A 26,476-nucleotide genomic window follows, 5' to 3' on the forward strand; every position below is an offset into this window, starting at 1 on the left:
TCAGAGCTCTAGCAAGACTTGCAACCAAACTTTGTGATGGATTTTATGTTTGGTCACCTGCCCTGTTAGCTCTTTTGGCTGTGACTGATACTCTTCCTGGCTCTCCAGAAATGTTTCCCTTGTTAGAATCCATTCAGACTCATTACGGAACTGTATCAGTCATTATATGTGAACAGTGATGAGAGGCATCTGAAAGTAGCTTTTCTGAAGCAAATTTCTCAGAGAAATGAGACTGTTCTGCCTACAGAAAATGAATGTATGCATGCCTGCACCATTAGCTAGCCCCAGGACTCAAGGGCATCTAATCAAATGCAGTGCTCTTACTTGTTGCTTAGCTATATCCTAAACCACAACTAAGATCTTCCTTATTAAATTGTGTGAAATGTTTTATAGGCCCAATTTATTCTGCTCTTCAGGAAATGCCAAAAATCAGAACCCGTCTTTATAGTGTAGTTGCATGTTATAGGGAACAGATGTTAGATGAAAAGCATGATTTTATTTTGCAGAATGATTGGTAGTTAACATATCTAATCATTTTTATAATTACAATTTGTTTTTTCCCCCCAAAACTTAGGTTCAGCAGAACTGCCCCCGCTAGAAAATATTGAAGATACGTTAATGAAAACAATTGCTCTTTGCCAGAGGAATTCACACAATTTAAACCAGCAGCAACGAGAGGTAAGGGAATAAAAAGCATGCCACTAGAACTGACGAAGGTCTCTGCATCCCTAGAAACTTTCTCCTCTCGTGCCCCTTCCTTTCCCTACCTGTCAGATCCTGATGCATCTCAGGCAGTCATTGTGTTGCTCTGCCTCATATTCTTCTTGCAAGGGTTAAGGTTTTAACCCCATAAGACAGAAATTCTCTAGTGTGTGCTCACTGGTAAGAGTGAAGCACAGAATGAAATGCATATCAGCAGTGGAGAAGCAGCTGAGGCAACATCCTTTCCCCCATTCTTAGCTCCTGTTGAAATTTTGGCTTGAATGTCCATCAGACACTAAAGAAGGCTAAGGATCCCAACTTTGTATCCTTGCATTGAGCAGTTGACAGTTAGGAATTTAATGTCAGGCTGTTCTTTGAGGGGTAGAGACAATACAGCTTGCCTGAGTTCTTGCAGAGAGCTTGTTGTCTTGTATTGAGGTTGTGTCTCCATTTTGCCAGTGTCAGTGATGTTGAAGGCATCTTTACTCCTACGGTTACACATAGCTTAAATAGCTAAACTCAAACCGAGAACATTGTTCATGTGTCTGAAGACGCAGCATGGCTGGAAGTCAAAAAGTCTCTACTTTCTTTTGAGCACTGTCCAGTGTACAAGGTGACCAACTCAGGTTCTTCTCTCAGAGGGTTTTGCTGTGCTACGGACAGTTGCTGTGTTTGATCAAAGAGGAGGTGTGTACATGCACACACAGAATGCTTACAGCCAGCCTGCCTAATTGGGTAGATTTGAATCAGTTTACTCTTACCCTGGGTCCTGTTCCACTTGGTGGCTAATTGCTTTGTCAATGCCCAGATAAGATTTGACTCTGGCCACCAGGTGAAGGACAAGCTTCCTAGGTACAATATCATATGAATTTTCACAATGCCTGTATTACAGTTTGGCACATGCATTGGACTATTTAGGTGATGGTTTTTATTTACATTACTTCTGTATCATTGATATGCATACTTCCTGGAGAATTTAGATGCCCCGTTCAAGTCAGGATCCGGTCACTGTTCAGCCTTTTATGTAGGCAGTCTCTACCCCAGAGAGTTTGCATCTTACATGAAGAAGAAATTGGAGAGGGGGCAGCAGGAGCCAAAGTTCCCCTGTGCTCGGATCCCAGTCGAATGGTATGTTGGTCTAAAATATGACTGAGTTGGACTGAAAGCAGATCCAGGAATGCTTTGCTCTGAGACTATTTTAACATGCTTCAGGTCTTTTCTACTGCAGTCATAACATGAGAAATGTAATTCTGTTTTTCAGCATATGGAAGTGAGTCTTTGGAAGTCAAACTGTGATGTTGGTCACACCTGATTTTTAGTTTTACTCTTTTCTTACTGGTTTTGCCTTGTGTTCAATTACTTTAGGCCCTCTGGTTTCCCCTGCTGGAGGCTATGATGTCCCCACAGAAATTGTCTGGTTCTTCACAATATCGATACTCTGAGTGTAAGTATTTTGACATTTTGCGGCCCCAACTACTAATCAAAATCTCTGTGCTGTCTCTCCTACTCTACTGATCGCATAGACAGAAAGCAGTTTTGTTACTCAAGTCCTAAATTCCCTGCTGTAGATCTGAGCTGTAGTGGTTGCAGGACTAAGAGCTCAGGTTGGGCATTTGTCAGGCAGATACTTTTTTTGATCCTCAGTGGAAGAGATGCCCTACCACAGACTCCTCTGATCAGCCAGTTCCATTGAGGATGGTCTCAGTTAAAAGGCCAATATGCACGGCATGTACAAAGGCTTTCCAGGCTGTAAGTAGGTTACCGTCTGCACTTTGGAACTTCTGACATAATACACTATCATCTTCCGTGCCTAGTCTTTTTGTACTCCTGCGCCCGCATCGGTCTTTTATATATCAAATCGGTAAAACTCGAATACACCAGCTAAGTTCCCTACTCTAGTTGCATCCCACTGAATCTGTTGTAGGTGTCAGTAGCACATCTGGAATCTTGGAAAGCCTCTTGTAATGAGAGACTTAAGAGCAGTTAAAAAGAGGCTTAGATACTCTGGTCTTGGGACAGAATAATGTGTTCTGGTCTGTTCCAGCCCTGTTTTCCCCAGTGATTGTAGTTTTGCATGGTTAAGGACCACAGCATACTGCAAGAAAGTGCTATGGTTAGCATCCTGTCTGGCCTCCTTCTACTTCTGTCCCTCCAACAACTGGTAGCTGTACCTGGACTCATGGGGATAGTCTTACAGAGATAAGTAACCCAAAAGCACGCATCACCCCTCTTCCTTCAACTCATCTTTTCCTCTAAATTCAGAATGTCCCCTAGATTATCTATTGTGAGAGCTGATTCCCTCAGAGAAGAGATTATCTTAAGTGGTACCAGAAATGAAGATATAACGATGATATAACAGAGTATAACACACCTGGGTCCCTGCATAACCATTTTGATTCCGTTCCTGAGATATATACTTCCCAAACCACTCTAGCTTGTTGCCCCTATGAAGAAGCTGAATTGCTGGGGTCTACACATACCTGAATATAGGCTCTTACTGTTGGGAGTTGGGGATGGAAAAAAAAAAAGTATTATGCAAAGGTTAATTCTAGGCGCTTTAGTCATGACTATGACATGAACAAGGGTTGCAGATTGGCTTTTGGTAGCAATAAGAAAAGTGAATGACGATGCTACAAAGAGAGTCTCAAAATGTGAGAAAGTTTAATGCAGGCAGGGAGTGGGAGGAGTGGGGAGAAGCATCCTGATATTGCAATCTTTTAAATATGCTTCCTGATACCGAAAAGCTGTATGTGCGTTCTTCGTGTAAAACATGCACAGAAGAAAAAACTTCTAAAAATGGTTTTCAAACTAGAAAACATGAAGTAAAATGAAACTGTCTTAATTTGAAAGATGAGCCTCTCTTTACTCAAATCCTAACAAGCTGCTGGTGATTCTTACGCTTGATGTTTCAGCCTTGAAGAGTTTGACAATGCAAGTGCTAAACAACATGGCTGCGTTTATTGCCCTTCCCTCAATCCTGCAGAGAATTCTCCAGGTGAGTTTCTGCACAGGAGAAAAACATTACAAACAAACCTTTACCACACTGTGTCTTTCAGCTACTTGGTAGAGCTGAACACATTCTTGATTTAATAGCAATTTCTGTGTCGTTAAAGATCGGGTTGGCTAACTGTCTAGTTCAGTGTTTCGGTGAACGCTGAGTTGTTGAGAGGTAGTTTGGAAAAGCCAACAGAATGACCTGGAAGATTTGTCCCTCTGAGGAGACATGTGGGAACATGTAGACTTGTGAGTAATTTGAAGGAACTGAGTGAGTACAGTGACTAAAATTGAGGTAATTTCTGCAAACCAAATAAAATATTATCTCAAAGGATGCAATTACTATGAACCGAAACCTAGGTGTTCTGGGGGCTGCTGCAGAGGTGAAACCATGACAAATTTCTCACAACTTTGAACTCCGTTTGTTGAAAGCCATGTAGCTAAGGCTCTAAGATGGACAGTTGCAGAAAGACCAAATCAAAGTTTGTAGGCTTTGGGGAGGGAGGTCAAGACTGGACCATTTGATTGATGGGGCGGTATATTATTTTAGAGTCGCTTTTTAGTGAGTAGCAAGCATCTTGTAAAAGAACTGATTTAAGAAAGGAGTCTCTGGTCAAGTGATCACAAGCAGATTTCATTTGTTGCAAAATGGACAAAAGATGAGGCTGAGAGTTAAGCGCAAACCTTGAGAAACGCAGAAAATGAATTAGAGATATTGTCTGAATTGCGGAGTGGAAGGATTGAAAGGTTGAGAAGGTGCTGAGTTACTCTTTAGAGTTTCTATTCCAAATGAGAGGAGAAAAATAGTAGAGAGGGGCTATAGACTTCCCAGGGTGAACAGACACTTCTAGCAGCCTGTTATTTTGATCTTAATATTACACGTGCTCTTGGATTTTGGAAAAAATATAGTTAAAAGACGTTGAAAGGTGTTGTAAATGAGTGGGTAGGAAGTGAGATCAAATGAAGTACGGTTTTATCATAGGTAGAAAGTGTTGAGCAAGCTTAATGTCTCATCAATAACCAATTTCATCTAGTTTTAACTGTAGCATTAGATACAGTTTCCTGTCTAGCTTTGGCTGAAGTTTAACAGAGGCAGGAAATGCTGCAGAAGTTGTGAAGGTATAACTGGGGTTGGGGGCTGAAAAAGGGGCTTTCCTGGGTTACACTGAGAATTATCAGAATGAGGAGGGAGGCAAACTAGTGGCTGAAGTGAAGATAACATAGCTGAGAGTATGGAGTACAGTATGGAGGAAGATCTCATTCTCTCCTGGGAAGATTTAAAAATTCTTGTTTGCAGTCTTCAAATATTTCATCCCCTTTCTGTTATTACAAACTCACTCTCTTAGGCAGTGATACAAAAAACCCTTTCCTAGAGGCCGACATTCACGTCCTGGGGGCAACAGAAGAGTGAAACGTACGGTGAACCAGTAGGTGTGATGCCACTGTTGCAAAGGAGAATGGGATGCCTGAGGTGCACCAGCTGAAGGGCTTTAAATCATGCCTTCCCTACGAAAAGTGACATGTGCAGCTCTGGTCACCTGTGCTGGGGGAAGGGAATTACCCCTACTTACTCCATTTCCCTGGTCAGCCTGACAAATTTGGTCTGACAAAATAGAGATTAATTAAAGCAACCATTTTTTTACAACTAGTGCAAGAGATGGGGAGAGAAGATGGCTTCTTATAAATGCATTCGGGGAGAGAGAGTCAATTCAAGGCAAAGAATACTAGTGCCGGAACTTCACAGAACAGCAGCAGTAATTGGTACCTTGTAGTTCAGAAACAGGTGTGGGAAATAAGTGTAATAAAACTCAGTACAAGTTCGTATGGAAGGGGAAGGTGGTTTTTTTTTTTTACGAAATCTCTAAATAAGTTGATTTTGCCTCCTAACACTCTCTATAGATTTCATACACTCATTCACGCACTCGCATGTTTGCAAGCACCAAGACACATGTGAACCAGTGATCTGACCAGGATCACTTGTGTGTAGCACAGAGGACAAGGGGTGTCAGCTGTCAGCTCCTCGCTGCGTCTCTGGGACTCCTCTGATTCGTGATGGCAGATTAGATTTGGACAGATTAGTTGCATCCTTTAGAAGTTGTTGGCTGTTACAAGGTGGTTTTTTGCCTCCGCATCTTGCTTACTTCAGCTGCCCCAAATCACAGGCCAGATCGCTGCCCGTTGTCTGTTTTTCCTCCTTTGGAATATAGGTTTGCAATACGTGTCTGTAGTCAGCCCTCCTGCTGGGCTGACAGAAAAAGAAAAGGAAATGGTATGTGCGATGTGCTGCAGCCTTGCCATTCTGCTCACGTTGGGATCTAGGCTCTTCCGCTGATAACTTGTCTGTGCTGGGGTCTTATCAGCCTGCGGCTTCTGTGCTTGATAAAACACCTTCCTCAGCCTTGCTGCTGGCAACGGTGTCCTCTCTTATCAGTACGGACCATTCTATTAACCCCTTTTCCTGCTGTTTCTTGTGCTTAAAAAACATACATTTCCACTCACGCTGCATTTATACCAACTTTTATTTTTGTTACAGATCTCTAAATGGGGTTGCAGGCGGCTGAAAGGCAATGCTGCTTTGGGTTATTTTTGCTTGCGTTGTAGCTGCATTGTATTAAACTCCTGCTTCAGGACGTGTACTGGCTGCCTTTGGGATAGTTCTCTTTTGATGTGTAGCTTGGCCGTTGGAAGAAAGTTGCTTTGAATTCAGCTTGGAAGAAGGTGTTGGGAAAGGTGATGGGTTCTGAACGCTTGCCATGTTTGGGATCAGGAAGGAAACTTCGCATGTGTCAGACAGCAGGCAGCACTGCGGGCTTTTTGCCTCCTTGTGGAGCGTGACCTGTCATCTGCTTCTTTGGATTGTCCCCTTCAGGGAAGAGCCACAACGTGGCCTGCGTACGTGGCGTTCCCCAGAACGCTCTGCCAGCCTGTGGGACTTAACGGCTCAGCAGCTTTCTGAGCTAGAGGTTACATCTCTGGTTTTTTAGCCCTGGACAGGTAGCCCTTCTGCAAAGTTGGGCACTTGCTTTTTGAACCCATGTAAAAGTCTAAATGCTGGTCCCCAACAGTGCCGTCTTGGCTCTGAGCAGTACGCAGGGCCAAAATGTTGTTGATGTGTCACTCTTAACAGTGTCCATACGGAAATTTTTAAACGAGCTCTTCTGGGCTCTAGGGAACATCCAGCCTTTCCTAAGCCCTGAAGATAGTTCTGTAAAACCCCAAATTACCAGGGGTGCCTGAGAATTCTCGAAAAGGCCCTCAAAACCTCTTCCAGCAGAGGTCAGGTCCTTGTGGTAGAGCATAGCTGCCCTGGAGCTGCAGGTCTGGAAAGCAGAACAGCTGCCCAGGAATTAACTGGGGGATTTTTTTTTTTTTTTTTAAGGTGAATGACATCAATAAACTGAGGTAGATTATCCTCCTTTTTCTGAAAAGGAATTAGAGTATTCCAATTTTAGTGGACTGTTTTTCTTCCTCTTCTGGGCTTAACTGCTTAGAGATTATACCTTACGCAAATGTTAACTTTGCAACCGAAATGCTGTGCTAAAGGGCACCTTGCAAAGGGATACAACCAGACTCTACTGCTTTTGCAGAAAATAGGGAGGGTCTTGGCATCTGCCTCTTATTGCAAATTGACTCAACTTTACATAATTGAAATCTTATGAAATAATGATTAATATATTTATGTTCTTGTTTGTCCTTTATAATGCTATAAAATTATTTGTTAAATAGGAAGTCTGAAATAACTGTATTGGGAGAGATGCTAGAGGAATCCCCTTGAGCATGACGAAAAATGCCATGTCGTTAAGGATGTGAATGCTGTCTGAAGAGGGCGGAAAGGCTGAGCGTTAACTCCCTTACAAAGTTGTAATCCTTCACGAATGTTTCATAAGCAGAGGCAGCTGACGCCTCCTACAAAATGAAGAACTGGAGAAGCCGGAAATTTAAATTTTACCTGTAGGACCCCCAAACTGGGGCAGGAAGGAAGGAATCTCGAAAAGTTGTCACAGAGTAGAAGCAAAAAGACCAAGAAGCCTCTGCTTGAATTTTCTCCATCCCTGCTTGCAGTTCTGCCTTTTTTTTTCCCCTTAGTTTATGTCCAATAGTTGCTCTGTCCCCTTGCAAATGGGATGGAGCTTCAGCTGCAAGGGAATGTGTCTTCTGAGTTTGTAACACATTCGTTAGCACAGCTCTGTGAGTGCTGAGGGAGCCCCGTGCAAACCTGTTAGCAAAGGAGGAGGTGGACCTGGCTGAAGGGCTGCCTGGGCATCTCTGGCTTGGATTTGGGTGCTTGCCAGCTCTTCCTCAGCTGTTTGTAGCTGCACTGGGCAGCCCGGGTGGCTTTGGTGCACCATGCTGAGTGTTCCCATGTGTCCGGGGAAATATCAGCCCTGAAACAGCAGCTGTGATCTCTTCTTGACTTGGTGCAGCTTCCTGTATTAATGTGCCGTCCAATGCGGTGTATTTGGAGCACGTGTAAATCCCAAACCAAGACATATTTTATAAAGTGGAATTAATGAAACATATTCCTGCTTCAGAACAACTGATCCCACAAGGCTCTTGCGACTGTAGATTTTGCGGGGGTTGAAACCAGCAAACTGGTAGAAAAGATTATAATTTGCCAGAAAGCTGAAGTTATAGCTCTGGATTTCATACTCAAGGCCAGTAAAGAACTGCAGTCCAGGTCTGTGCAGCACTCTCTTTTATGGCTGCCAACAGGAAATGGGGATGAACATCACTTCCACTTGACTGCTAGACTCGGTATTAGGCTTTACTGAAACACACAGCTCCCCCATGGAGATAAGGCAGTTCTCCTTCTACCTGCCATTTTTTTTAGAGATTATCATGCCTGACTTGAGAAAAACTGAGCAATTGAAAGTTGGCCCTGGGACTCATGTTCCTCATCTGCAAAGCTGTAGGTGGCTCCTTCATTCTTCTCTCTTCTTCCTGTCTTCTCTTCCTCCTCTCCCTCTACCAGCAGAAGAAACAAGTTGCATTGGAAATCTCTACTTGCAGCTTTGGAAGTCTGACGTGCTGTATGCAAATGGTTGCATGCATAGTTTGTGAGTTACCTGTGTGGCCTTCCTTGGCTATATACTTAAGTGCTTTAGAAAAGTGGATAGCTGGTGCGTACAAAAATAACTTGCTGTATGTCGTGGCTCACGTATAAGTCATGCTGGAAGTCCTGAGTTCCCCGTTACTCTCTATAATTCATATGGTGACTCAGTGTTGTGTACTTTCCATGCTGTTGCTTTTAAATTATGCATGCAGAAAGAAAACTTGGTGTCTATTGAGTCTGTGCTGATCACCTAGCAAAAAAGTAGCTTTGGCAGCATGTTGAGCTCTTCTGTATATTCCAAATCTGCAGCTGTGTCTGACTCAAGTGATATTAGTCAGTGGTGTTTTTATTTAGGCTTGAATGTTAGTATTTCTGCCTGTCACGTTTTGTGAGAAGGTTGCTGTTCATATTTGCCTGACCTACTTTCTGTAGCTGTTTTGGTGAGCTCTCTAGGTATCTCACAGTGCAGCTTCCATACTATTTTACCCTTCTTTGCTGACTTGCTTTTCTGCTGTTGATTCTCCTTTCTCTCCTTCATCTCAGTCCCAGCATTGAATCAGCCTTAATCCTTCTCCTTTTTCCTTCATCTTAGCCTGAACTTGCTTGTCCAGCTCCTTCCATTCCTGTGTCCATTGAGCCTCCCTCACTTTTCTAGTGTCTAGGTTAGTTTCCTGCTCACGTCTTGCCATCTGCCCTATTTTTTGCTAGTCTCATGCCCATACCACCAGTCAGCTTCTACCTTCTGCTTTCAGCAGGGTTTCCCCAGCGTGCCTTCCGTTATGCAAGGCAAAATGCTTTTTTCCAGGTCCAGTTCAATGACTGACAGTCCCTGGGATGTGTATGCTCTACAGAATGGATTCCTCTGATCATTGGTGCACTCCTGCTTGTTCTGATTATAGGCACGTACATACATGTGTGTGTGTAGGCTGGGTTTTGCTCTTTTGCAGATCAAACTGTCCTGGCCAAAGAGACCGAAATGAAGTCAGGCTGCACCACATGGATCACACCACTGCAGTAGCCAGTGGTAGATCCTGCTACTAACTTGTCTGCTCTTTCTTGCTTCCCCTTTACATTTACTGAGCCTGTTAGCCAACAGCTTGTAGGGCCTGTTCTTTAACAAAAATATCACTGCGTTGCGTTTTAATCTGATCTTGTTGCTGCTGCAAAGAGGAGCAGGAGGATGCTGTGTTCCTGGCGGGTGTGTGCTGGAGGTGGTACCGTCTTGCACGTTGGTAGGAGCAGGGCACCTGTGCAGCTGTGTGGAGAGGCCATTCAGGGCCAGTTTTGCCCAAGAGGCACTAGTCCAAGTGGGTGCTGATGCTTGTGGCCACTAGGAGCTGTCAGCAAACTGGTTGTTGTGTGGAGGGATTTCCTGGCTTGGTGCAGTTTGCCCATAAGCAGGACACGGATGATGGCCAAGTCGGAGCTGGCTCTGCCTTTGTGCAGTGGGGCCTGGCAGGAAGGAGGGTGTTGCAGAAGCTCTCCTCTCCTCCAGGGCTTTGTCCCTCTGCCTGCTTGAGAGGCTGCAGCCTGTCATGGAGAGCAGCTCCCACAGGGCAGCTTACCAAGCTCACCCAGGCAAAGGGAGATGCACCCTTGAACGGGATTCCTGTCCGGTGCTGAGTGATGCCTCAGAGGACGCCAGGTTGGCTGTGGAGGAGAAGAGGGTGCTTGGTTTTGCAGCAGGCCTGAGGAAGCTGGTTGAGCTGCACCAGGGCAATGACTTGTACCACAACCCTTTGCTCCTGCTACTGGGACATGGAGATGAGGCTGCTAGGGCACACAGAAACCATCCCTGCAGCAAGAGAAGAGCCTTCAGCAGCCTTACGTTCTCTAGATGTTCTTCTGTCTTTTATGGTATGAGACCAAAAATTGCCCAAGATTCCTGAATACCAGGGGCGGCTGCACAGCCTGCTGGATCTGTGCTCTTACAGCCTGCAGCGGAGCGGGTGTTGAATGAGTTTGGGAGTGATCTGTGGATGAGCAGAGACTCGGGAGTGAATTACTGTCTGACCCAGGCAAGGGCGTACTCGCAGTGCGGGACTGGAGCCCTGCAGGGCGCCCCGGAGCCTGCTGACCAGCAGACGCCCTTGGCACTCAGTGTCAAGTGGCGGCATGGCCGGGGCTGAGGTCTCCTCTGTGGCTGCAAGGGTTGCTTTCACTGTTTTCTTTGATATTCCTCAAATGTGCTCTCCCTTCAGCTCTTGCATCTCCTAAGTGAAGTTTATAAGGTTGCATTTGAAGTCTTTTGACCCACACGCAGTCATTAGTATTGATGTTGTCAGCTAATCGTTTTTGCTAATTACTGGTTTCCCCACCAATACATAGTATTACTCTGCTGTCCTTGTGCGGGTATGGCATGTCTTTAAATCTGGAATCATAACTTACATTTGTGATGCCAATCCGAAAACTAAAAAGCCAGAATGCTTTTCGTGTCATGTATGATTCAGCTACAGCTTTTCATTTCTTCACACAGGATCCCGTTTATGGAAAAGGGAAACTTGGAGAAATTCAAGGACTTGTCCTGGGCATGCTGGACACTTTTAACTACGAACAAGTAGGTTGCATGCATTTCTGTGCTGTCCACTGCTGCATAAAGAGACTATCTTTAGCTGTCTGAATTTCTGCTTTCTCTCATTTGCCATTTCTCTCTGCACAGCAAAGTAAATGGACCTGCAGGTGATATACATTTGTGTGATCAGGAAGACGTGGGGAAAAGGGAGGATGAGTGTGTATTACTCACAAACAGATTGCAGGTGAAGGGGTTGACAGGTACATCGTGATGTGGACACCTCCGTAGCTGAGTTTTACGCTAAAATGTACTGCAAGCGTAAACACCTGCTTTTTCTCCAACTCATCTTGCAGTTAGGGATTCGAAGGCGCAAAAACAATACAGTTTGTCTTTTTACATGGTTTTAAATAAGTGTCTTTTAAATTAGGCTGTTCTGCTACTTCCCCATAGTAAAGCTGTGCTTTGCCGCCTGATGGGATTTTACCTACATTTCATTCCTGCCTTTCTCTGTTCAGTCTGAAATCCCAGGCAGCCTCCAAACTTCAACTTTTTTCTAAACTCCTTATTCCCAAAACAGAATACATAGTCTTCCTCCAAACCCTCCCTCAATTCTTCCTACCATATGGCACTACCGTCCTAGCTGCTGCTCGGGACTCAGTGTGGCATCATCCAATTTAAAAATAAAATGGGGAATAGCTTTATTGTAGAGTGCATTTGCGCTTTGATTTTTATCTGCCCATATCTAGTAAAATGGGGGATATAAGCAGTTGCTTACCAGGTAGAGACAAAAAGGGGAGTCAGAAGTATGGAAGATCACAAAATGAGCCTACCTCATCTCTTTTAGTACTCTTGGACAAAAATCAATAAAGCACTTATTTAAGAGTGAAAAGATACTGTCTCCATTAACGTATGATAAAAGGAAAAGTATTTTGAGATAGTGGCTACAAAACATATAAAGAAAATCAATTTTGTTTGGTTTTGCTTTTAGTAATCTGCTAAGCTGCTTGTTATGAAGAATTGATCAGGATGGAATTTCTGCAGTCTGGAGATGACCAAATGACCTAGTTATTCTGTATATTGTCTTTCATGCAGACCCTTTTAGAGACAACTACGAATCTTTTAAACCATGATCTCCACTGGTCCCTGTGTAACCTAAGAGCTTCTGTCACTAGAGGGCTTACCCCAAAGCAGGATTACTGCTGCATTTGTCTACAGCAGTACAAAAGAAGGCAAGAAACTGCTGATGAAATCATTGTTTTCAGGTAAAGTGAAGGGGCAGACTCACGGGTGTGATCATGTTAGGAGTTTAAAAATGAAAAATACTGGTCTTTGACTTACATGAGTAATCGTCTATATGCCGGTAATTGAGTATTCCTGTGCCCCTGCACTGTAAATGGGCTGGCTAATCAAATAGATACGAGCCAGCTTTCTTTGCCTGCAGCCAGCTCTGTCTCAGCTGAAAAGTATTGCCTTACAATTTTGTGAGAGCAGTTTAGTAAGCTCTCGGTTTATCTGTCATCTCTCCTGGCAATGCCTGTGTTAGCAGAAGGTGATTTGCTGGTGGCATTGGACAGCATAGTCCGAACTGATACCCTTAGCCACCTAGGTGCCCTTACTGAACGCCACTGCAAGTCTGGAACTACAGAAGCTCTTTATGGATGTTCATGAAGCTTAACTGGGCTGGAAATTGGATGCAGCGAGTACAACTAGGGACACTTTGTCTTGCTGCCAGCTGACACACTGCTTGGTCTGTCCCAAATACAGTGCTTTGTGTTGGTGAAGTTTGGCAGAGCAGATATCCATCAAGCCCCCAAGAGGCAATCGCAGCGTCCTGGGGTATTTTGACTTTGCTTGTGCCTCTCAAGTCTATTGTAGCCCTGGCTCATACTCTGATATCTCTGATACTCCTGTCTGTGAGCAGGCAGCTGTAAAATAAGAGGACGAGATCATTATTACCTTGGCATCATGATATATAGCTGTATCAGCAACTGGGCATCTGCTGTTATTTTTGGAAGTCTGGAAATACTACTGGAAAGTGTGAAGGTACGACAGGAGTATATGCACTGCTGATTTATAGTTACAGATAAGCGGCCTGATTTTCCATTAACCAGAGATTTCCCTTCTGAAGTGTAATGCTGTTGGCTGCACTACCCTGCCTTCAAGCACCTAGCAGAATTCTTCTCTTGTCTTTGCAGCTGTGGCCACTTGTACCATTCCCTGTGTCTGCTGAGTAAAGAGTGTGGCTTAGTAACCAAAGGCCTGATGAGATGGACGTGCTATAAGTGCAACTCAAGCAGCAAGGGAGGAAAACTGAGCGAGAACTTCTCAGAGTTGAAAAAAGGAAGTGGAACATCCTTGGCGCAGGTAAGGTTTCTCTCCAAGTTAACTCAGAGAAGGGCTCATGATTTCCCTCACTTTGTTCTCATGTCTTATTTTGCTTCCAGACAGGGCCATGATCAGTAGCTCTCAAACAGTATCTGCAGTTAACTGGTTACATTTATGAATGTCATTTTGTTTTGGTGCGGGTTTGCAGAGCTGTGCAAGAAACGGAAATGTTTTTATCCCAAAGGTCTCGGAACTGCTAACCTGTGTGAAAGGAAGCTGGATGCTTGCAGCTGGTTGCCTGCTAGATGCATCCACCACTCTGCCTTGCTTGTGAGAACCTGGGACGGGCCTTTGGGGGCAGGTCCTTTCAAATTATGTGTGGCTGTGTTTTATACAAAACTTGTAGTAAAAGCTGGTGTATTCTCATGGCTGGATCATAGAGCCTCCATTCTGCCTTCCTAACAGATAGCCTGGGTCTGGGTAAAAGATCTGAAATGGATTTGACTTGCTATAAATGCTAGTGAAACGCAGAAGTCCCAACTCATGCTTCTGTCTTCTTGCTGGCGTGGTACTAGGGATTGTAAGCAAAAATAACAGGCAGCTTGTTGGGCTGTCTTCTGGGAATATTGCACCTGGGGGACCTGAACTCTGCTGTAGCGTGTTTCGGAGGAGGTGGTCACTGATGAGGGTTTGCTCCTAAATACCTCGAGATACTTTGTGTGTTTGTCACCACCCACATGCATGCGATGTGAAGTATTTCCACTTCTGAAAGCAAAGTAATTCAATCGCGGAGTATATTTTTATAGCGTTGCTTCAGTGTTCTTCTAGCAAATTATTTCAATTTCTATCAAATCGGTTCTGATCAAAAGATAGCTAACAGCATTAGTCAGCTTCAGTCAGCTTCTGTATTAGCCAAACAAGAAGCTTCCTGCTTGAAGGGAGCCTTAGGAGAAAAGAAACCTCTGAGGACTGTTTGGAGCACAACGGGGTCTTTGCAGTCAAATTGTATTAGTTTTGTATATGTGACAGAAAGAAAAGTTTTGCAAGGATTAATGTAAATCAACTGTGGTCCAACCTGTCTGCTTACAAATTTCATGTCCCACCCTGTTGCAATGAAATACTGCTACTGGCTCTAGATTTAGGCAGGATTGACAGCCCAATATTTTAGCCTCTAAACCTCTGATCTGAAGGACCGTGTTCAAATGAGTGGGACAGGCCAGGTTTAGCTTTGAAAGCTAACGGCAAAATTCGGTACTAAAAAGATGTTCATCGTTAAAGTGCCTGGTACTTTATAGCAGCACCTTGTGATTTGGTTATCGCTAAGCTTCTCGGCAAGCAGCTAGTCGGTCAGAGAACCTCTATTTTTTCCCTTTAACGCTGGCGTGGACGTACCCACCGGCAGAATGCAGTAGAAAATGGTCCAAAGGACACGGGAGTGATCAGGGCATGAAGGAGCGGGTGCTCCCCTGAATTTAACTGGTCCCTCTTCAGAAGCGAGGGGCTGCCTGGGCCTCAGGGCTTCAAGGGAGAGACGTGTGGAGGGACTGGGTGGGGAAGGAAAGGGGTTACAGCAAGGATCGCCTAGCGCCAGCTGGAAAACGCAGGCGCCGGATCATCGGAGAGTGCTGGCTGCTTCCCCGCTGCCTCAGTCCCGTGCTCCTGGCAGGGAGCCCCGGCGCTTCCTCTTCCACCCGGCCCGGCCCCGCCGAGTTTGGCTGCGCTCCTCCGCGCCTGGGCCCTGCTTCGAGCCCCCCCACCGCCTGCGCCTGATGGCCCAGCTCCGCTCCAAGCTGGTGCTGTTCGTCATGTGTTTGAATTATAATATTGAACTGTTGTACTTGCATGTGATTAAACTGTTGCGCAGTCGGAGCTTTAGAAAGCCGCGTATATTTAGGCTTGGCAAAAGGCTGTAAAATCTCTAGCTCCTCCGGGAAGTTCGTTTGCTTAACGGTCGTTGTTCAGTAGGGTTAATTAACCCCATGAGGCAGCAGTTCCTCTGGCCAGCCAGTAGTCTGAGGCCCAGAACAGACTGCATTTTAGTCTTATTTTATTATAAAGGAAGAGCTATGCTGTTTTTGTCTCATGTTTAACTCGCGTCCCGTGTCCTGCCGGTGGCAAAAGCCCAGAGCCTGGCCTGCCTTGCAGGGTGTTGGAGAGAGGAGGTGAGGCCCAGCGAAGGGCCTGAAGGGAAGGGGTGACCTGCAGGCTTCCCCCCTTCAGCCACGGTCACGCGTTCCCACGGGTCCTTCCCAGCCTGGGTCCGAGACGGCCGTGGTCACTGGCCTTCAGGGTGACCCCAGGCACGGAGAAGGCTTGCTGCTGCGTTTCTCGCAAGGTCTCTTCAGCTTTTTGGTGCTGTAATTCTCCTCCTTTCCTCTTCGCTCAGCTGGCACCAGTCAGACCGGGAGGCTTGTGCTGGTCAAGCTGTTTGTCCTGCTGTTCTTGCTTCTCCAAGTCTGGCGTTTGTGCGGATAATGAACAGGAAATCCAAGGAGAAGGCTCAGTAATATGATTGCTGCTTCAAGCCCTGCCTTTTCTAGACCCTGGAGGACCAGCTCTCAGCTTCTGGGACATTTTCCAAGGATCTGTGGAGAGCTATTCCGGGTACTTCTTTGTAACCACTTTGAGGACCCCAAATACTTAGTCTGTCTCTTGGTACAATTTAGTGCTGTTTTTTCCCATAGTGAAATCTTCAGTTTAGATACTTATTTTCTTAGCAAGCTTTGAATTAGGGATAGATCATGCTGACAAATGCCACTGAGCATCTGGAGTGCATTTCGTAGTACCAGCTCTGCTCTGCTGAAACAAAGGCTGTCAGCTTGAATTTTGCAATGCTGGTGAGATTTATATGCAGAACGACAGCCCAACAGACAGTGTTTTTTCTGCTCCTGCTTTGCATGCATGATTCCTACAGCAATTGCCTTGAAATTGGAGGGAGGGAGGTGGCGAGATGCCATGAACCAACACTGAACCATTACTGAATCTGGTGACAGCCGTCGCTCGAAGGGAGCCTTACCATGGTGTGGGCTTGAAACGTTCTGCCCCGGCTAAGGGGAATATGGGGAGAAGCCCGAAGGCCTTTTTCCTCTGATTTTGTGATCAAAAGTTTGTGTTGTCCATGTTGCCCCCTAAAACGTGCTGTCTTTCCAAGGGTCATCCTCTGTGTCTAGAATGATCGTCTTTGCTGTCCCCCGTACCTTACGGCCTTCTGCAAATGAATGTTAAAAGGAATGAAAGTGTGTGCGGTTGGCGTGTGCGGTTCCTGCTTGAAAACTTGCAGTGGTTTTCTTGTGTTGTGGTGTTTGGAGGTAACAGCGCAATAGCTGGGCTTACCCGTGCGAAATAGTTACTCTTGGTATCTTGGCCGTTGCTCTTCAAACCTAATTTGCCTCGTTACAATGAGGTGGTTGATGTCTTTCAATTAGTCTGCCGGCCTACACAGCGCAGTGCAGTCCTGGTTCGTGGGGCATGAATTCTGCAGAAAACACCGTGAAACCCTCGAGCCGAAACACTCTGGTGATTCCTTTTCTGAGAACGCCTGTTCTAAGGGCACCACTGGTAGAGCCGTCCAGATGGCAAATGTGTTTTATTCAGGACTTTAATCCTGTCAAGTCACGCTAGGACGGACAATGAGTGTGATCTGTAGCTCATGCAGCTTGTTCGACACGCCGCCTGAGCTCCGGAGCCCGCCTGCCGCCAGCGCCCCTCTCCGCACTGCCTCCTTCCTCCCAGCCCGCAGGTTCTTGACTTCTCCTTGAAAAGGTGTTGCTGCCCCACCATATCGTTCAGCCAGAGATGCTGGACCTTCCTCTGCAACAGGTTCGTGGGCTTTCTGTCAGGTAACAGCGAGGATTAGAACATTTTTTCCCCCAAAGCTTTTTTTAGAGCTAGGCAAGCGTTGTACGACCTCTCTCAATCAGTACACAGTCAGTTTTACTACATTCAGTGTAACAGTGGCCATGAGTTACTATCTTGACTCCCAGCCATACCAGAACTTTCCAAGGCCTTTGTAACTTTGAAAATATCCCGGCTTGATTTTTTTTCCCCCAAATGTCACCTAGCAGGTAATTAACATTTTATATAGTTACAAGCTTGTGCATTGTCCTATGAAGCAAATACTCCCACGTACAGTATTAACTGGGAAAATGCCTGTTCCCGTAGTTCTGGAATTGTCTTTGGTGCTAGGTTCCTTCACTCCTTCAGCAAGGAGCAGGAAATCCGTGTGAGGAAGGGATTGGAAGCACTTGGTACCATTGGCTTCTCCTCAGCAAAAACCGTCTGTGTTTTAAGATTTCTTGTAATATTTTGGGAACAGAAGTGATCTAGTAAGAAGAAAACTGAGTGCAGGAGTCTTAACTAGTAGCTAGAAGAGTGGCAACAAAGTTAAAAATGAAAATTAAATGCAGATTTAAATTAAAACAGCCAATTTCAAAAATGTAGATTATCCTTTAGCAGCTTTTAAATCAAAACTGAATGTTTTCTTGGACCTTTCTTCCTGGGGGTTTTGGTTTCTTTGATTGTAGGGTCTTTAGTCTCCTTTTTTGCTTTACTTTAAATCTCTATTTCAATCAAAATATTCCTATGGTTAGATGAAAACTGCTTCCTTTTATTAAAACACTTCAAGTCTAGGAGGATCTGTGGAACAGACTTATTTAAATACGGTGACAGATGCTGGGCTCTTGCAACCTGTTGATAGTTTTGCAACCTGCCTCGGTCCCAGTTGCCAGGAGTTACGTGGAGTTTAGCGCAGTGCTTGACAGTCGTAGCTCTGATTTCCAAGGAACCAGCACAGCTCATTACATACGTCTTCAGGGTGAAATTGCAGGCTTTCAGCCTGTCTCTGCAGCACAGGCAGGAAAAAAACTCTGCGTGCCTTTCCATCTGCTAGCAGAGGCTGCAACAGCGTGTTTTCCAGGCCCGGTCCAGGCTGGGGATTCAGCACCCGGTGTCTGCAGCTCAGCTGACGCTGTGAATAACCTCTGCTTTGGGGTGCTCTACTTGCTGCTCCGCTGATGGGGGCAACTGCTGCTCCCCTCCATGGTTTTTACTCATTCCAAGCTGAGAAGTGCCCCAAAGGGTTAAGGAAAATGTACATAACTGTCTTTTTTTTTTTTTCCCCCTTTTTCTCTGGAGGAGAGGAACAAAATAAGTAGAAGCAGGTTTCTTTTTTCCCCCATTTCTAGTCCCCAGGTGGGAGGGTACGAGAGGGAATTACGGCTTGTTCAGTGGTGATTGCTGTAGCTGATGGCATCCCTGGCTGCTTGGGAGAGCAGCTTTCAGAAAGGCAGGTGGCAAGTGAGCATCTGTCCCTTGTAAGTCCCTGAAACGGAAAGCTGCAGTTTCCATGTCCCACCTCTCTCCCCGTTCCTTTTACCTTCACGTTGCACAACAGAAACAGCATTTTTTGTTGTCTTGTGTGACTTGAGCATAGAAAGGCTTGTGCAGCTGCCGCCAAGCTCCCAGGACCAGCGTTGTTCCTAAACACTTTATAAACCCTCGTAAACAGCAGTGCGTGGGTGCCGCCTGCGTGCCGGGAGCGCCAAAGGGGGCAGTTGGCAGAGGCCTCTGCTTGGGTTTTCTGAGAGGTCTGGGGTAACGTTAGGAACGAGTCTCCTACTGGAGGGTCCCTAGTCCTCCTCACAGAGGAACACCACGATCGTAGTGTCCCAGACAGTTTATATTTGGGTTCACCAAGTAGGACTTCTTCCTTCTTTTGCATGTCTTTGCCTTCTCTTTCTCGCCCCCAAAGTCCTGGCATTGGGAGAGCACTGTACATTTTAGTCTTCTCTGGTTAGCTTTTGTGGATGCTGTTTAGCGGCCTCCTCAACTCATGGTTAGAAAACGAATGATTTGTCTTCATGTGTGATGCTTCTGTCATCTTGGGTTCAGGCACGAAACTGAGATCAGCTTGAGCACAGGCCCATTCTGTGTCATCTCTATGTAACGTTTAGTCCATGTACCTGCCGTGCATCCCTCGAAGCCTGCTGCGTTATAAATAGGCATCTCCTCTGCTTGGCTTAGCGTCCGGTGAGGACACTCATGGTGAGGATACTTGGGTTTTGTGTTTATCTGATTCATCCTGAACAGCACTATTGCTCTTTTGGCTCAAGGCAGCAGCAGAGGTCTAAGGGAATATTCCAGCAGCGCCCGGTATGACCACGAGCTGCTAAACAGACCAGCTAGCAGAGGGAGAGTGGAGAAACGCCAGTGTGCTTTTAGATGTTTCATATAGACAGGCCTCCTCCCTCCTCTCTCCTGAGTCCTTGCAGTATCTCACGTCGCAGCAGCAGTGGGTCCCTTAGAGCAGAAAGAAGCCCGTCCTCTCCCTTGCCTCGAGTGGGAGGTTTGGTCCTCAAGTTCAACTAAATGCAACTGGAAAAAAAAAATGCACCTGCCTTTCCCATGCTATTCCTGAAGAGATGAGAGGAGGACAGAGCCCTAGCTTTGCTCCTTTTTGGGTCGCTTCTTCCATGTTCCTGGGAGCCCCATGGGAACAGCAGGCCCTAAGCCAGGGGGACCAGTTGCAGCAGGCTGCTGGAGAGGAACGGCGGAAGCTGGGCTTCGTGTCCAATACCTGTGGATTCAGCTCTTTAAATGAGGGAGGTGGGTGTTGCTTTTGTTCCTAGGGGTCCCCAAACCTCTGCCCCGGGCTTGCGGCTGCATCTGCCCCGTGTTATGGAGCACCTAACTCCAAGTGGCCCTCTGGGGTGACGCGGTGCTGTGACGCGCCGCTTGCTTGGTGCGGCAATATCCTTCGTGGAGGGTGCGTATGGCTCTGAGAGGCAACACTTAAACGAATCTCTTGGTGTGACTGTTGAAAGTGCCTCTGCTTCCAACGGCTGCATGATCTGCTTTGCTTAGGCACTAGCTGGTGGTGGAGTTTGTAGCTGTGAAATTAAAGATAATTGCAGGCTTCGGAGGGTGGTGTGGTGACTACCAGAGCGGGGTGGAATATGTGCGAGCAAAATGTGCTACAGAGATTAGCATTAAAGCGATGGGATCCACGAGAAGTGTAAAAAAGCAGAGGAACCTTCCTTTCTGTTGCTGGCCGGGATCCTCAAGGGGATAAATTGAGTCTGTTGGATGCCGCATCTAGTCTGAAACCTTTTCAAAGGGGTGTAAAGATCTGGCTGGAAATGGCTTGGAGGTGCCGAAACGATTTGTGCTGCCGTAGACAGCGGCGAGCCGAGCTGACGCTCTCGTGGCACCGGGAGGCAGAAGCCGGGGCGCGAGTTGAGCCGAGCAAGCCCCGTGGATTCCCCCGGCGCCCGAGCGCTGCCGCCGGAGCCCGAGAGCCTCCCTGCAGCTCGCGAATGGAAGCGTGCCTTTAGTGACACGGTTAAAAAAGGAGAAGGCCTGACAGCGGTTGTTGCCTTGACAACGGAAAGACTTGCCGGCAATATTTCAGCTCATCAGCCGGGAGAACAATCTGATTGATGGCTCCGTGCGTGCGGCAGAGCGAGCGGAAGAGGGCAGGCCGATCACAGTGCCTTTTCCTTGTCCTTGAATGCCTGTGGCCACAGCAACTGTGGAGGGCCACCGGTTTTCCTCATTCTTGAGTTTTTCCCGGTGGGAATGCCCTAGGTGTCCCTCGGAAGTGCCGGGGTTACCTGTCAGCAGCAGGTGTGTGACCCGCGCTGCCTTAGGCTTCCCGGTTCCAAGCCTGTGCGGCGTGTGCAGTGAATATGGGCGCTTGGCCCCTCGACTGGTGATTAGCAAAGAGGAGTTTACAGGATAAATAATACCGTGGAGGGGGAAGAAACACGTGTCGGCATCTGCACCTAGCACCAGTGAGCTGCACTCTGGGCATTCCTCTCCTCTCTGACTGCTTGAATGTCTCAAAAGCAATTTTCGTTGCAGTTTCCCTCTTTCCTAGGGTAGCGATTGAAAATTGAGTCGGAGACTAAGCTGATGTGAGCTCTGCTAACATGTCATTCTCCACTGCCTCCATCCCCAGACCCTCCCCTCATCCCCTTCAGGCAGAGGCCGTGTCGGTGCTCAGAAGGAGCGTTGCCCGAAAGGCCCTGGGCCTTGCAGGGCACGGGGGCTTCTCTGGGGCTGGGAGGCCACAGCTCTAACACAGGCCCGCCTGGGAGCTCGGGGGCTGCGACCGCAAGCCCGGTGCGCTGTTTGTGACAAGGCTGTGCTTTAAGCCTAGACGGCAACGTGCCCTAGCTCCGCGTGCTTTCCAGGGTGTTTGCTGTGACTTGCTGACTCTGCGTGAAGACCTGGCAGCGTGCTCTTCCGGAGACCGGGGCAGTGGGAGCAGGAGGGAAGCTTGGGAGCAGCGGCCTTTAAAGGGCGGTGTCCCACACAGCCACGTGTAGGCATGGTAGCATGCCGCAGTAGCATGCGCTTGTTTTCCCAAGTAGCAGCGGAAGTCACCTTCACCAATTTTTAAACACGTTCTTTAAAGACAGAAAAGTATTAGAAATACAAAGGAAGCCTCGTGTTGCGTTGGACGCACTGTGACCCCAGAGGAGAAGAACGCCTCCCTGGGGACAAGGGCCTTGCCGCTGGTTGCGGCTTGTAACAGCGGCGATGGGGAACAAGTTTGTGCAGCAATCCCCAAAGGAGGTGACTGGCTCCAAGCTAGGGCTGGAACTCCCTTGGCGTGTGCAAGGCCAGGATTTCGTCTTCGTTCCAGTTGACCGCACTCCTCGAAGGCAGTGATACTAGCTCTTCTAATTGGGCTTGATCCACTGCCAAAGAGAGTTAAGGTAAATTCAAATTCAATAAGCAACTACTTGTTGTAGAACTGTAACATTTTGGGTTAACAGCCCTTGGGAAATGTCTTTTTGAGAAAATATTTAAGAACGAATATTGAGTGTTCCCTTAAAAACAGATCCCCAGAGACAGCAGATGCCAGATTGCTGCTCATGAGCGAGGCTGTTCTCCCTGGCTCCTGCTGCAGTTTCTTCATGATGCTTTTGTTTTGGAATATGAGCAGAAACATTCGAAATAGAAATATTGTGACGTGATAAAATGGATCAAACCTACAAGAATGTGATACTTTATCCTCCCTCCCTGGCATATTTAAATGATGCCTTTTAAAGCAGTTTGTATCAAGCCCGCGTTGTAGTAACGCTTTTGTTGCACAGTGCCTTAACCTTTGTGTAACGCTAAGGACCTTCTCTCTGCGGTTCTGTTGCCTTTCGCTTGCAACTCTGTAGCCACCCCTGAGCTGCTGGGCACCCTTGCGCCCAGGGAGCTCTTGGCCTCACACCTGCCAGTGCTGAAACTGTTGGGCAATACCGCTATGTCTGTCATGTCCAGCTTCTCACGGGATGCGATTGTCACCGATGTGTGAATCACCCTTTCTCCCCCCACCCTTTCACCCTCATTTTCCTAGCTCTTAGTTTATAACTTTATATTGTGGGGGAAAAAATTAAACTTTAGGAGATAACAGTAGTAGATAATAGTAATTTAAATAGTAAGCGTTCCCCAATAATAGCCATGAACCATCTGTGCCCGATCACAGCACGCTGCAGTCAGCGCTGTGTCATAAGCCAGTAGGGCGACTGAGCGGGGCCTGGGGAAACGATCAAGAAATCACGGGGAAAAGTAGGGGGGGAAGCCGAGCTGCTGCCCTGGAGACGAGCCCAGGAGAGGCTGCTCACCTGGGCAGCCTCATCACTTCTCCTCCCAGCTGCTTGCAGGGGAGAGTTTTCCCTTCCCTGCAGAGTGTGCAGAAGAGTGACTTAAGCCAGAGGAAGGATGGCCTTTTTCCCCTCTTACCAGGCTGCACGCTGACTGCTCCAGGCACACGGTCAGGAGCAGCGATGAACTTCTAGGTAGATCAGCTTGACTCCTACTTAATCTTGTATGTGGTTTTTGTAACCTCTTACTCTCTTTATCAGGTGGGTTCAGAGTCTCCGTTGGATCCTCAGCAAATCCAAGCTTTCGACCAACTCTGCCGACTCAACCGAGGAACCTCCAGAGTACGTACTGCTTGTTTTCCTTTTGACTTTAAAGTGGCAAAGGCAATTTTACTTGGGGCCAGGCCAGGCCAGGTGCTAAAACTGGCAGTGTGGGCTTTGACTTTTCTCTCGGGTTTTGTTCAGTGCTGGCAATTTACTCTGCGCAGAGCTGGCTGCATCACATCACAAGGCAGCCACACTGCTTCTGGCCTCTCACAGAGCTGGGGGAATTCGCTGGCAGTAAAAAACTGGAAATGCCTCTGGCCTTCTGAGGCTGAGCCTGAAAACCGTTCACGGTAGGGCAAAAAAAAAGGAACGGATATTTTTTCCCAGAAAACTCTTTGCTGTTTTTTCAGCTTTCCCAGGTAGCCTCGGTCAGACGGCCTGCTGATGGCTTTGCTGCCGCTTTGCTCTGCGTGAAGAGACCGTGATGCGCCACTAGCCTGTGCTGTGGTGGGTGGGGGGTTGGCACCCTTCGGAGAGGGCCTGGGAGGCCGTAGTCCCTCTTATTTGCCATCTTTGCAATGTACAAGCATAATTTTGGGGGGGTATAAATTATGCAGCAAACCAGAGCCCTGGTGGTGCTGGCGAGAGAAGAGGAAGGTGCCGTGGCAGGCAGATCCGTAGCAGGGCGCTGGGTGCAGGGCTAATGGGGGCCGTCGGTGTGTTCAGAGGGAAGCTGTAGCAGGGGTGGCGCTTCCTCAGCACGTACTTCTCCGGTGCCTCTCGCCCCCGAGATGGCCGAGGACAGGATCAATGCAGTGGCTGCTTCAGCCCAGCCTGGAGGCATGTCTGCCCGCCGGTGCTCTGCTGGTCACCTAGGAGCAGGCAGACTGGAGGTGAGGGGCACCGGTGGCTCTGGGAGCAAGCAGGCGGATGGAGGACAGCAAGAACGAAGCCCATGTGTGGTTATACACACCGAGAGCAAAAGGCAGGGAAGGGTCAGCTGGGCCAGAGCCTGCCCACTGCTGCCTGCCGCTGCAGCCAAGATCCCCGTACTCCGTTCACAGAAGCTGCTACGTTTTCTCAGACTTTTCTCAAATTCTTTTTACATTTGTGAATAATTTCCCTTCCAGACACTGTGGGGCTTCTGTGCTTGCACGGAGGGTCCCCTCCCCCTGTGCCTCCATCCTGCCCCGGCAGCGCTGCTGGTCCCCAGCAGAGCATAGCTCCTCCTGTTCCTGGGCTGTCCTTGTGCCTCCTGCCTGTTCTGGCTGCAGTTGTTAGTGCAACTCTTCAGCTTTTTCTAGGTATATTTTTTAATCATGTAATTTAAAAACAACCCAGAGAAACTTGGGAAGTGTTTTAGTTCAGGACTGCCCTGTGCAGCGAGTTCCATAAGCCGACTGCACACGGTATTTCCTTTCCTTTACATATGTTAAGGCTTTTCTAACTGCTGCGGGAAGAAGGCGAGCTCCACGTGAGCTCTCCAGGTCCTTCCGCACTTTACATTAAATGCCTCTAGGCAGTCTGCCCAGGCCTCAGGATGGTGAGCTATGTGGCTTTTGTCTTGCAGTTAGCTCTCCTGACTGAACTGTCTCGCAATCACGGCGGTGAAAAGCATGGGCTGCTCAGCGTTTCCCACGGTGACCCTGCCACGAGCAGCGTCTTCCAGAACGAGAATTTCCAGCTCCATCTGGCCCCCCCTCCGCTCACCGAAGACTAGCGCTTCTGCCCTCCCGCCCCGGCTGCAGGGAACCACGGTTCGTTTTGGGTCTTGGTGCTGGGAAGCTTCTCCAAGATGACGCTGGAATTCTTCCCTTCTTCCCCTGCCTGAGGAACCCTTTTTTGTGTTGGGTCTTGTTGGGCAGTTCTGGGTTTGTAGCAGCAGGTCATTTTCTAGCTCTGCTGCCGCATATTGAACAGTGGCAACCGCAGGGTGGCTGGTGGGACTGGGAGTTGTGAACTCTGGTGTCAAAACCCTAGTTTGCTGAAGCAACGCGCAGCACTGTGGGCTACCTGCACTAACCCTGAGGCTAACGGCAGCAGGGGTAACTTTGCCAACTAGCTGGAGCCTGTTGCGTGGGCTAGAGGAGTGCAGCCTGCGTGTGTCTCAAGGTGCTGCGTTGAGATTGCTGATGGGTACCGCACTTGAGGATTAATTTTAGCACTAGTAAAAGCTGTCCTTTTGCCAAGGCCTGGCCCACTGCCTTACAGAAAGAGCCATGGGTGGTTTGATGGCACAGAATGGGTGGGCCTAGAAAAGACTGAAGAATGCAAGAAAATGATACACGTGCGAGCAACCTAACCTGGGCACAGTGTGTTCCTACGAACTTCCATTAAAAAAAGCCCTTGGTTGAATTTGGCTGTGTGAGCTGTGCGCAAAGGGAGGGGCAAGAGGGCTGCTGGTCTGGCAGCATTGCTGGCTGCTGTTTTTTGGTACCATTGCCACTGAATTCTGGTAGCAAAGGGCTGCGTCTTGTCCCTGTGGGTGAAGCGCAAACCTCCCTCTCCTTCCCATGGTTGTACACATGCTAGTGCCTGTGTGTGTGTGTGTGTGTGTGTGTGTGTGTGTGTGTGTGTAAAGGTGGCACAGGAGCTGTCAGCCACAAAGCAAAACCTCCAAGCCCTGTTTGGCAGCTTTGGGTTCTGCCTTTTGCACTGCCGCCGGTCCAAAAGGGCAGTGGGATGGTTCAGCGCGGTCTGGATCATCTGCAGGGGGCTGCAGGGTGGAGAGGACTGGCGTGATTGGCACTGATGGTCAAAGAGGTTTGTCACTACTAAGCTTAGCTCACTGTTTCACAATACCAAACTGGGAAGTGCCAAAGAGCCAGACTCAATATGTTCTTCCCCGTCTAGTACCTTTATGAAACTGCACTCGTAGAACTGCAACCTAATAGCAACAGTGCCAAACGTTTCTATAATGTCATCCCTGGCTTGTGAACACAGTCCAGAGCTGCCCTAACAAATGTGTGTTACTGGTTTGGTAATTATTATCTCATCTCTTCCCCCTGTTCGTTTTGGCACTGG

General features: G+C 47.5%; 1 protein-coding gene across 1 annotated transcript in view; it reads left to right on the top strand.

The window, feature by feature from the left end:
- LOC106493160 (VPS8 subunit of CORVET complex) overlaps window positions 1-25,807 on the top strand; it is a 68,564-nt gene extending 42,757 nt beyond the window's left edge. The window contains exons 32-39 of the mRNA XM_067302046.1: window positions 575-678; window positions 2,068-2,146; window positions 3,615-3,697; window positions 11,226-11,306; window positions 12,354-12,523; window positions 13,457-13,625; window positions 23,447-23,527; window positions 25,023-25,807. Of these exons, the coding sequence (XP_067158147.1) occupies window positions 575-678; window positions 2,068-2,146; window positions 3,615-3,697; window positions 11,226-11,306; window positions 12,354-12,523; window positions 13,457-13,625; window positions 23,447-23,527; window positions 25,023-25,172 (917 nt within the window). The 3' untranslated portion in view covers window positions 25,173-25,807. The remainder of the gene's footprint in view (window positions 1-574; window positions 679-2,067; window positions 2,147-3,614; window positions 3,698-11,225; window positions 11,307-12,353; window positions 12,524-13,456; window positions 13,626-23,446; window positions 23,528-25,022) is intronic.
- Window positions 25,808-26,476: the final 669 nt, after the last annotated feature.

Source organism: Apteryx mantelli, chromosome 9 (assembly GCF_036417845.1).
Source record: "Apteryx mantelli isolate bAptMan1 chromosome 9, bAptMan1.hap1, whole genome shotgun sequence".
NCBI lineage: Eukaryota > Metazoa > Chordata > Aves > Apterygiformes > Apterygidae > Apteryx > Apteryx mantelli.